The sequence below is a fragment of the Tursiops truncatus genome, chromosome 14, assembly GCF_011762595.2.
Source record: "Tursiops truncatus isolate mTurTru1 chromosome 14, mTurTru1.mat.Y, whole genome shotgun sequence".
In the NCBI taxonomy this organism is placed as follows: Eukaryota; Metazoa; Chordata; class Mammalia; order Artiodactyla; family Delphinidae; genus Tursiops; species Tursiops truncatus.
The window spans coordinates 63710634-63723440 of NC_047047.1; the positions used below are offsets into that span (position 1 = coordinate 63710634).

General features: G+C 33.2%; 1 protein-coding gene across 7 annotated transcripts in view; it reads left to right on the forward strand.

The window, feature by feature from the left end:
* Nucleotides 1-12807, forward strand: part of MEMO1 (mediator of cell motility 1) — a 141968-nt gene that overhangs the window by 111198 nt on the left and 17963 nt on the right. For 6 of the 7 annotated variants that reach the window (XM_033838764.2, XM_073791461.1, XM_033838766.2 and 3 more), the window contains one exon: nt 5351-5427. In XM_033838764.2, coding sequence (XP_033694655.1) covers nt 5351-5427 — 77 coding nt within the window. Of the gene's footprint in view, nt 1-1990; nt 2291-5350; nt 5428-12807 lie in introns of those variants that run through there. The other variant, XR_012325757.1, reaches the window with a different exon arrangement.

Below are 12807 nucleotides of genomic sequence, written 5' to 3' on the forward strand. Positions count from 1 at the left end.
ACTGGCAGTGACGACATCTTTTATCTCCAGTGGTCATTTCTCTTTATATAATATAATGTCCAGCTTCTGTGGAAAATAAAATGAGAAACTTGATGATAGAGACAGTTAGGAGACCTATATGTGTGTAACTGGAAGGATTTTGCCTTTGTCAACCTTATTTGTTAGCCAATGTCCATTATAAGAATGACTTTTTTTTTAAGGGTATTTTACTTTAAAGATGTTCATCTTTCAGATACCATTTAGCTCTTATTTAGACTTGAAAGAGATATTAGAGAAAAAATAGAAAGATTAAAATACTCTCAATTTTTCTTTTTGGGTGAGAGAAGCAAAGGGAGAGTTGGGAACCTAGATTCTATTGTGCCCTGTCTTTCTATCCCCTCACTTGAATCACCCTGCCAACCCCCTGCATTTCAATTCCTGCGTTTTATTTGATCATTAGGGAGTCCAATAGGATGATGTTTCCCTGGTAATGTTTTAATGATCCCACCTCTTTTCACCTTTCCTACTACAACCAGGAAGAGTGGGATACACTTGCTGCTAGTATTTGACTTTTACCATGGTGAAGTAATATTGTCCCCATACTTTGTGTACTTACCAAGTTCCACATCCTAGAGGATGGCTCCGTGTAAGAGGATTTTGTCTGGGCCTATTTTAGTTTTTCTAGTTAGTAGAATTTTTATTCTATTTTCCTGAGTTTCATTTTTGCTCTTTTCCGTATATACTGTTAATATTTGTGTTTTCCTGATCACCCTGAACTTTATACTTCCAAATTTAGATTACTGACAACTTTCATTAACATAACTTTCAGTTAACTTCTAAGAAGTTTCTGAATGAAACTGGACCTAACAGAAATTGATTCTTTAAAAGTGGGTTCATGCTTCTATTTAATTTTCTTTTTAAATGGTAGTTTTAAGTTCAAATCAGTTTCAGTAAATTTATTTGGTAGATGTTAATGATAAATTATATTATTTTGTTAAAATATGAATAGAGTTTACACTACAGTCACTTCAGCAGTTTTGGATTTTTATCTATAAACTTATATTTGTCTAGGTTTACGTAATTTCTTTTTTATAAATATGTGCCACTTATTAAAATTGGCATTCTCCTTCAATGTTTATGAAATTTATATCTTTATTCAGAATTCTAGTTTAATATATATTAACACGTGATTATTCATGCATACTCTTCTTCCTTTCTGTTGTTAGTCTATTGGGTCTGAGGGTATTACTATTTTCTAAATATTTAAATTGGTTTGAGTGTAAGCTAGCTAATACCTGAAATATATCTTATTCAGGCTTTCACATTTGTCTTCTCAAATACTGGTACATACTGATTTCACATATTTAGGGTTTTAATCTTTTACAAGTTTGAGATAAAGCCAATAATTTTACATTATAACTAAGACTTCAGAATGAAAGGACTATAGTATTTTGCTTATGAAAATGATTACCTCATTTGAGATACTTAGATAATATTTTCTTTGTGAAGTACATTTTTTCTTTGGTAGTGACGTCAATTATGAGTGTCCCCAGTTTAGATCCTTAGTGTACTGTGGTTTAATAGTCTATCTCATAGGTTGTTGTGAGGTTTAACTCAAATATTTGAAAACGTTTTAACATATAAACATAAAGTGATTAAGTAAATGTATAACAGTACAGTTTTTACTGGACATAAGTCTGGTAGTCTGTCTTACTGACTGATCTTTTGGGGGCTTTATTGAACAACTTTCCAAGCTCATGTTTGTTTCTGCAATCTAGTGTATAGCTTAATGTTGAGGTATTTAATATTTTTTTTACTTTTTGTTTTGAGGTAATTCAAAAGTAGTGTTGGTTCTTGTACCATTCATTGTTATGTTTGTCCTCATTAGTTGATTGTTGTGTGTTAAACAGACATCCCTGGAGCTTATTCTCCACACTCTGTGAATCCACTCATTAATCACCAGTCACCTTTGGAGATGGGAAAATTACTTACCTGTATTTCTTTTTCTCAGAAAGCGTGCTCTGGAATGGATTCACAAATGAGCTACCCTCCTTCCCTCAAAGAGTAAGGTTTCTGCTTTACAGGATTTTTTTCTTGGGTTATTTTTCCTCTCATCTTTTGAATTTGAAAAGAACTGAGGGAAGGCACCTGAAGAAACTACTGACATACTCACTAGGGGAGTTCCAAAGCTTGTGCTGCCCCTAGGGGCAGTGTCAATGGCTCTTAAAGCTAGAAAGCTCATACTTGGAGTTGAAACAGGGGCTCAAAGAATCCATTTTCCCAGTGTACCTTCTGAAAGGATAAGTTTCAGGTAAGTAATTTTCTCTTACTATGTGATATGCTTTATTCATACTTAATATAAAAGTTCACAAGTCCAGTTCTCCAGGCACATAGGCAACTATATTTGTTCAGTTTAGATGCATAAACTTAACTGAACGTTAGAAATATTGTAAAACAAAACTCATGAGGTACATGAAATCATAATATATTTTAAATGAACAATAAATACTTAAAATTGCATTTATGATCAGTGTATTGCACTAGGATTGTCTTTTTTTATTGTTAAATAAAATTTTGACAAACTTTTTTTTTTAATAATTAGAAACAAAAAAATCTTTTGAACTCAAATTCCAAGTAGTATTTAACTGAACTTGTATGTGTGTGTACTCATGTGCACACACATATATTCATACATATGTGTGTATATACATTTAGGCTAGGATGATGGCAACTATTTACTTCAAATTAGATGCTTTCTTTAAGTATATTGACCAGAATGTAGTAATTTTGAAAAGTAATTTTGAAATGTTTGTATAATTAAAAACAATGATCGTAAGACAATTTGAGCTATCATAAGTAGGATACTTTTTTCAGTGTAGTAGCTTAGTAGTGTAAATTTAGCTTCTTAACTGATAAATCCTTTAACACTTATCAAATATTTCTACTCAGTTCTTCAGCTACTAAATGGGAGGTGGCTACTAAAGAGTAGCAAAAAGTAGATAGCAAAATATTAAACATTTGCTCATTGATTTTCTGTGTATATTTTCATTCTTATTAAATCACATGTTGATTTAGTATTTTAACTTACTTTAAACATTCTGTGTACTTCTCTCTTACTTCAGAAGTAGTTTTTAAGTGAAAGTTACATTGAAAATGGTCCATATGAACAAGACCGAGTTTTAAAATATAGTTACACTTCTGACTTATGATTAAGGCAGGTTTGACCAACTTCAGCGTTTGAAACAGCGGCTCTGAACTTGGAAATAAATAGAAAGGACTTTCGAATAGTAAATGTCACAAAGTACATGCATTTTTCTTTGCACCTGAGAGTAGCAGTCTTGAGATAAGACAATTATGTCCCAGTCACAGGGATTATTGACAACTAAAACTGACAGCACCAGAAGCAAGAAAAAGAGAATGTGTTAGTATAAACCTGAAGCAGCTCGGGTTCAAAGAATATTCATCTTGATTTCATCCAAGGATATTACTCTTATTACAGTGACAGTGAGTTAGAATTTTCTTGTCTAAGATTATTCTTTTAATTGTTTATTCATTTCACAGAAGATTTGGGGCAGCTTCATCAAAAGAACTTTGAAACAGAAGTAGAAATTTAGTACCAATGAATTGAATCACTAAGTTATTATGACAGACATTATATTTGGCTTTGAATCTTCTGGCAGCCAGCTGACGAATAGGAAAAATAGGGTGAATTATATAGTTCCTGTTGTTAGCTAGGAGGAAGTACATATATTCTTTAAAGAAAAACAAAGCTATACTTAACTCTAAATTTTGTAAGAAATGTCTGATGAATTATTTAATATAGGGGTACTCAGTGATAGAATTGTCACTGTTTAAGAATTTTTTTTAGTGCAAGGACTGTAATGAATCTGATAGTTATAGCAACATGCAGTAATCTCCAGTGTTTACCAGAAAAGGTTGTTATATTCAGAATGCAGGTAATTGTCTCAGAACCCTATTGCTTGATTATAGGATATCATGAATTTTAAGATGAAATATTTATTTAATAGTGGCGCTGGGCAGGGGGTGCAGGGAAATAAGAACTGCCACATTGAGTAGCTGTGCATGTTAATGTATGTGAAAAGTTAATATGTGAAAGTTAAGGAAATATGGTATATTGTAGAAAGGTGACTATCGGAGATGATTAGCATCAACAAGTTAATGAAATGTTAAGAACTGTGATGTGTAGTTTCTCTAAAAAAGGACATCAAAAGGGTGTTATAATTTTACATGTCTCATTATTTATAAGGTGATTTTTTTAGTGAGATAAACAGAAAACTTAAAAATCATAATTATCCAGCCAAAGAAACCCGCCTCCTCAGATGGGAGGATAATAATTGGATATGTGAACTTCGCTGTAAAATTGAAGCACAAGATGCATAGTATGTGTGTGTATGATTAGTGTACTCTGATACCTTCAAAATTGCGTTTTGGTGAATCTTTAAAAATAAAGAATATAGAAGTAATGAGTTCTTGGAAATAAAGGCATTGCTGAAAAATAGGTTTAGATATATCTGAAATACAACATAATCAGTTGAATAATAATATGTAATTAATTATGAATATGTTTAACTTTTGGCTTTTCTTTGACTATAGTAGGAAGCAAATTTTATTTCCTGAGCCTTTTGTTTTCTACCTTCTTTTTAAACTTCTTCCATTTTACCCTCTCTGTTCTTTGGAGAATAGCTAAACATTGAATGTCCTGTGCTTGTACCTTTGTTGAGATTTTATTGTCAGAGTAGGACTATTTGTTATATTTATACTTCTGTGTATCCTACTTAAAGGCACTTGTATTGATCCTTTTCCAAGTAGAAAATTTTGCAAAAATGAGATAAATTTTTAAAATCTAGGTCATAAAAATTATACAAGCCACATATATCTCTGACCTACTTTTTTTCTTTCTTTTCTGTAGTAGAGATTAAATCTTTGCATTTGTACAACAAAAGCTAAGCTTTCATTGATTTGTTAAATTGAGATAGTTTCCTTAAGCCAAATTTTCTTGAATCATATTCTTGGCGTTTACTTTCCATTATAGACCGATATAATATGTTTAACAATGCTTCTAACTTTTAAACTGTTTGTTTCCATAGTCTTTTGTATTGCTCGTGACTTTAAGGTTTTACAGTTTGAAATAGTTTTTAACATCATGAAACACTGGTGATATATCATTTCTTTATTACCTTCCCAAATATGCCTTTTATTTTTATGTACAAGGGCTCTTGGGAATGATTCTCTCAGAGGCTTAAGCTGTGCTTTGCCTTCCATGAGAACTGAAATTATTTGGTAAGCGCTTGCTTTCTTTTTAGCTTCTAATTTTTCCCTATTTTATTTTGTACATGATATTTGTTTCAAGGTCAAAGGTTCCGTTACAGTTACTATGATGAATCCCAGGGGGAGATTTATAGATCCATTGAACATCTAGATAAAATGGTAAGTCCTTCAGGTGTGGGGTTTTACTGCTCTAAGATTTTTTCTTTAATTTCAGATTAGTGATTCAAGACTTAATATGTTAAAATATACAATGGGCTAATAATTCTTTCCCTATCTTTAACTAAATGTGCAATATATATTTTGTAGTCATGTGATATTGATTATAAAAATAATCCCTGTTCTATTAGTAGAAATTTCCTTCATCTTAATTTTATTTGATTAATTACACCTTGAATAATTAGATACAGATTTTTAGATACTATTTGGGGAATGTCTTAGTTTTAGGGACAATGGGATACTAATTCCATTACTTACTGTTAAGCAGAAACAACCATAGCAAATTCTAAGTTTATTTTATTATTTAGTTATATTTTTTGGCCATTTGGGTTTTTCTTAAATGGAATTTTAATTTGTTTTAAATTAGAATTTTAAAGCATTATTGTATTCTTAACTAGTCCAGGAGTTGAATCTAGCAGATATATCACTAATTCTCTCTGACCTTCAATAGATCGTTTCAATTTTCTAGTCTTCAATTTGTCATCTCTAAGATGAGAGACTTGGAGAGGCTTGGTCTCTAAATTGTCTTTAAACTCCACCAGCCTTTAAGTCTGTAATCTGTTAAAGTCAACTTTATCAGTGTGTGAAAAGCTTTATGTATATGTTTTAGTATAAAAATATTTAGTCTAAAGTAGATAAAACATTTTACTAAGGAATCTGGATCTGAAACTATAAGTAGATTATATTGAGTAGTATTATTTTATTAAAAGTCAAATGGAGTGAATGCAGTTACTTAGGAGATTTTATCATACAAAATAGTTACTTAGGAGATTTTATCATATTTAAATTTATTCTGTTACTTTAAATCCAATTATGGCCTAATGCTTTTACCTTTGGAATTTTGTTTGGATTTTAATTCACTGACTTTTTTTTTTTTTTGGCTTTATTATGTTGCCATTTCAGTCAGTTAATTCTTTTCTGGCTATTATTCTAATCTTACTTTTCTGAGGTTTAGTTCTTAGTTGCCTCAGAAAACTTTCTGGTTCTATATCATTTATTTTCTTCATATAGCAAATGGTTAATGAGTATCCACTGTGTGTCTGGTACTATGTGAAGTATTGAAGATACTAAGAAGAGAAAACATGATCTCCCACTTAATAGATCTTACAGTCTAATCATCGAACAGATTTAGAAAGAAGCTGTTACAATATAGAGATATAAGATATTTATGAGGCAGTGTGGAAACACTGGTCTCCTTACTATTTCTTGATAATGCCATATGTGTGCCTAGCTTAGGGCTTTTGCCCTCTTTGCACTGGACTGTCTCACTTACTTTATGGCTTTGCTCCATTTTCACCTTCCCAATGAGGCCTACTGACCACCGTATTTTTTTTTTTTTTTGCTGTACGCGGGCCTCTCACTGTTGTGGCCTCTCCTGTTGCGGAGCACAGGCTCCGGATGCGCAGGCTCAGCGGCCATGGCTCACGGGCCCAGCCGCTCCGCGGCATGTGGGATCTTCCCAGACCGGGGCACGAACCCATGTCCCCTGAATCGTCAGGCGGACTCTCAACCACTACGCCACCAGGGAAGCCCTGACCACCGTATTTAATTTGACATCTTACACTCCACCCTTTCAGCATTCCCAGTCCACCTTACCGAGTTCCACTTTTTCTTCTAAGAAACCGAATATTTTACTTATTTATTACATAAGGATATTTGTTTTGTTCACTAATGTATCCAAGTGCTTAGAATAGCAATTGGAACATAAGTAGGTGCTCAACAAATACTTTTCAAATGAATGAATTGGTGACTATAATCTTCCTATATACATAATTGAGTTAAATGAATACCCTAAGTGTACTCTGAGAAAGAAATAAAAGGAAAGTAATTTATAATATATTAATATATATTTAATAATGTAAATGCTCAGGCACCAACTGTACTAAAAGAGACAATGAAGTCGTTAGATGCTTACACATAGTATCTTTAATATAACAGCCACATACAAACAGTTGTTTATATTTGTCTTACGTTTACCAAGTTACGTTGGTGGGTGACTTGATTTTCCAAAATGGTGAACATTTCTTAGCAAAACTGTAAACTAAACAAAGTACAGTCTTCCCTCACTTTATATGATAGTTTGTTCCTGGGAAATCTATTGTATATTAAAATCATGCAAAACTTCTTTGTGTTTGTATGTAAAATGGCGTTAGAGTGTAGATAATTATAAGCAGGTTTTTCGCATACATGGACATGTGAAAGTGTTATAGGATGAGAACAGTTCTTTCTGTGTGGGACTGTCCTGTATTGCAGGACAGTCAGCATCCCTGGATTCCATCTACCAAATCCCCTGACAGTATCTTCTAGTTATTGGCACAACCCAGAAATGTGCCCACAATTTTCCATTATGCCCCTGTGTTGAACAGTTATTCTGTGACCTTACTCTGCTTTATTTTTCTTCTTAGTACTTATTACTGTGTGACTTATTATTTGTTGATTTGTTGATGAAAACTTGCCCTATTAGATTATAAGCTTCGTGAGATCAGGATCTTTGTCCATTTTGTATCAGCCTGTTTGTGGTACTCAGTATATGTATTTGTTAAATTAATGGATGAGTGGATGGGAGAGTAGTGAGAAATTAGGCTAGAGAATCTAGAACAGGCTGTTTAAAGGATATCTAATAGGAAAGTGATAAAATCAGATTGTATGTGAATAGATCGTATAGTTGCAGTGCAGCAAATGGGTTGGAGGGATGCCAGAGGAGAAATGAGTAGACTAGTTTGATAATCCAAGTGAGACATGGTAATTTAGACAGTGGATGGGTTGGTGATGGTGGAAGAGAGGGACAGAGTGGATGTATCCAGTATATTTTAGAGACAAATTGATGATAGAACTTGGAGATCAATTGAACTTGGAGGGGAAGGAAGTATCAAGGATAATTCCTTCTAAAAACTACAACAAACTAGTGAATATAACAAAAAAGAAGCAGACTCACAGATTTAGAGAACAAACTAGTGGTTACCAGTGGGGAGGGGGGAAGGGGCAACATGGAGTTGAGGGAGTGGGAGGTACAAACTATTGAGTGTAAGACAGGCTACAAGGATGTATCATACAACATGGGGAGTAAAGCCAGTATTTTGTAATAATTGTAAATGGAATGTAACCTTTAACAATTTATAAAAATTAAAAAAGTAAAAAAGGATGTTTCCTAAATATCTGGCTTATGCTGCTGGTTAAGTCTTGGTTCTGTTCTCTTAAGTCGGAAGCACAAGAAGATAGGACTAGATTTTTTACGAGGTAGGGTGATCATAAATTGTATTAGGATATGTTATATTTGCTATTGCTTTTAAGGCATCCAAGTGGAGATGTCAACCAAGTAGGCATTTGGATTTTCTTTTCACCAGTTTTTTTTTTTTTTTTTTTTTTTTTTTTCGGTACGCGGGCCTCTTACTGTTGTGGCCTCTCCCGTTGCAGAGCGCAGGCTCCGGACGCGCAGGCTCAGCGGCCATGGCTCACGGGCCCAGCTGCTCCGCGGCACGTGGGATCTTCCCAGACCGGGGCACGAACCCGTGTCCCCTGCATCGGCAGGCGGACTCTCAACCACTGCGCCACCAGGGAAGCCCTCACCAGTTATTTTTGAGTGCATTTACAGTTCTAGGCACTGGTGGAGATATGGCAGTAAACAAGCCAACTTGCTCTCACGGACATTTTATTCTAACGGGAGGAGATACATTTTTTTTTTTTTAAGTTAAGGATATTGTATATAAGTTAGTTTCTAATAGTGATGTGTGCTATGCAGAAAATATTAAAAGGGTTTTTAAACAGTATATAATTCTAGGCTGCTTTAGATTGAATGATTGGAGAAGGACTTCCTGAGAAGGAATATTAAATTGAGATATAAATAAGAAGGAGCAAACCAAGTGAAGATTAGAGGGAAGAGCATTCTAGACAGAACTGCCATTGCAAAAACTTTATGATGGGAAAGAGGCTAGTGTGTTAGAAGAATGGGAAAAAGGTCAGGGTTGTAGGAATATAGTAGATAGGGGTTAGAGTGACACAGCTCTGGTAAGAGAGGTGGGCAGGGATCAGATAATGTAGGCTTTATAGTCCAGGGTAAGAAATTTATGTGAATACAGTGGGAAGTGAAATGATGTAGTAATGAAATAATTATTTTAAAAGTCGGTCTGGCGGTTGTGTAGAGAATAGATTCTACAAGAGGGTCAGGGATAGTAACAGTGGGCATTGGCAGGAGTTTAGGGGAGAGAAGATAGTAATTTGGACTGGGGTGGTAGTAGTGGAGATAGAAAGAAGTTCATAGATTTGAGTTCTTGTATTCAACAGGGCTTTGCTAATGGATTGACTATATTGGTTTGGAGCTCAGAGAAGAGGTCTGGAGTAAGTTTGGGCATTCTCAACATGTAGATGGTAATCAAAGCCAGGGCAGAGATAAGGTTGTCTACTATAGTAATCCTCAACCCCATCTTTACAACTGAAATCACTTGTGGAACTTTTTCAAAATAGACCTGCCCATACCCACCCCTGGATATCCACTTTCAGTAATATGGAGAGAGTCCCAACAACTTTATTCCAGAATAGCTTCGTAGGTGAGTTTGAGCTAGCCTATTATGGCCCCTGATCTGTTGAAGTAGAAGAAAATTTCCTATTCATCTTCTTTCCCTTTGTTTTCTACTCAGCTCTTTAAATCATTTGTAAACTTTAATCAAGCAACATTTAATTTTGCAAATTTGTAAATCAGTGAATTATTGAGTATTTGCTTTATATTAATATGCTTGAATTTAGTATTTGATGTAACATTTGACTTGAACTTGATTTTTGTGGTCCGTTTATTGAAACATTTCTATTTATATATAGAATTTTTTTATAATATATAGAATTTTTAAAGGGGTCTAAAATGGTCTGTTCTTTTATTAGCATGCTATTAATTCAAGTTATAAGTCCATTCTGGGAGTTAGAATAAATGGATTAAAATAATAAGCATGGTTAGGTCTGTACATATACTCATGTATATATGGTTTTATACATGTATGAGTATATGTACACTCACTATTAGGCAGACTCTTATACAATGTGTTTTCTTAATTGGTTTATATAACCAAATGGTGAATATCCCACTGTATATTGCTTTTCACAAGTGTCATTTTATGTTGTAAATAATTTCTTTCATTTCAGAATTAATATCTTAGTTGCTATATACAATCTTTTCAGAGCAAAATATAGTAGGATGCTTCTCTGTACAAGTATTGCAAAAATGTTAGCAATTCTGAATTGTAATTATACGTTTGGAAAGTTTGATAGAGTGAAAAGATTATTTTTAAGTATAAAATTTTAGATGTAATTTTTAAATATTATTATGTTAATTAAGTTTTGGTCCCTTTTTTGTTATCAGAAAAGTCTTATTAAATATAGTTATTAAAATGCTAGAAAATAATTGAAAGTTTTTAGTTTCCAAAAGAAAAACTGCTAATTCTTTTTTTTTTTTTTTGGCAAAAATTTTATGTCCAGCATTTGAATATCTTGGAAGTTAATTATGTGAAGAAAACGCATAAGGAAGGAAGAATGAATTGGAAAACAAACAATCTTCCAAATGTTGTATTTGGGAGAAAATAACTAGTTATAAGAGATATAGATTCTGAAAGTCTTAGAATATTACTGACTACTGACCATGTTTTTTGGAAATTAGTACTTTGCAATTTCAGTAATTATAGTGACCAAAGCAGAACATATTTTAAGATGTTGATTTTTGTGAACCTTTTAGATCACATACTGGAAACATTAGCCACATTTATACATATTTTATATATATTACATGACCACAGGTTATTTTTTCCGTACTACTTTTGATATAGACCAGTGTTTCCTTATGGCTATTGGCATACTATTTATGATTTGGCAGAGAGAATCTGAAAATGTCATTGTAGTCAGCTTTGTAACTTCTTTTCCTTCCAAATTTACTAGTAGTCACTTTGTTTACTTTGAACTTCAACTTCTTTTCCTTTTACGCTTCCGAAAGTGAAATTGTTCATGTTTGTCCACTCGTACTTCTTTCTCTTGAACTTAGGCCAGTAGTTTAGTTTCTTTAGTAGTCTTTAGTCGGTTTTACAGCATCATCTTTAAGGTAGCTATTTATTAGTACACTGGTTCTTAGCACTGCTATATTTAGGGTGATTTCTTTTTTCCATAAAATTTCTTTCTAATGAAGATTTTATCTTGATACCTCTTAAAGAAAATAGAATATTTCCTTTTCCTACCTCATCTTCCTAAATGTGTACCCATCTCTTCAACATAAATGTGTATCCTTATTTTAAAAAAATAAGGCCACAGTCCTAATGATTTGATAATATGGTTTTAATTATCTGTTAATAATTGATAGACATGATTCTAGTTCTTATTTCTCAAAGACTTCTAAAAATGTTTTGCTACTCTTTTGTGTGTGTTACTTTAGATTACATCTAGGTGATAGTATTTAAAATTAAATAAAATTTAAATTAAATAATTTGTTATATATAGATAAACTTTTAAAAAGGGAAGACCTTTGTTGTCGAGTCTTGAATTTGCAGCTCTGTTAAATAGGCAGTTAAAACTGCCTATTAGGTTTGGGATTACCATTTAGGATTTGACAATACAAGCTTTCACTCACTTGGAGAGAGTCAGCACAATGACAGATTCCCTCCGCCCTTCTTCCCCTCAAGGTAGGGAGTTAGCTTTCAGTCTGAGAATTTCTTGCTGAAACTGTTAAAATTCCTCAGAAACCCGTACTATGATGGATAGGCTCTTGGTGTTTATAATGTCTGTTTGTATCTTAGAGCTGAATGGGTAGTGACCCACTTCACTGCTTCATATTAGATTAAGTTCATATGAACAAACTCTCAATATACCAGGCCCTAGGCAAGCTTTCTATCACCTGGACTTTAGATTTACTGATCATATCTTCCAGTATGTTAAGAAATCAAAAAGTTCTTTAGGCGTATTTGGGAAGCATTTTTGTTTTTCATCTTTTTGCAATTTGTGCAGTAGTATCAAACTAGCATTTTTATCTTCTTGGAATTTTGGTAATAGTAATTTCAAAATTGTTTGCATCAAAACATAAATATATACAAAAGCGCTTATTTGTCAGTGTTCTGTGTTAGTTAATGGGTGTCCCAGTTTGCAGTTTTACTAATCATTTTTGCTGTTGTTTGCAAACGTCATGAATTTTCCACTTGGAGAGGTTCACTCATGAGAAGTGCCTTAATTTTTCTCTCTATCCCTCCTTTATAAAAAGGCATCTCTTTTTTTTTATATAAATTTTTTTTTTTACTTTTGGCTGCATTGGGTCTTTGTTGTGGTGCGCGGGCTTCTCATTGCAGTGGTTTCTCTTGTTGA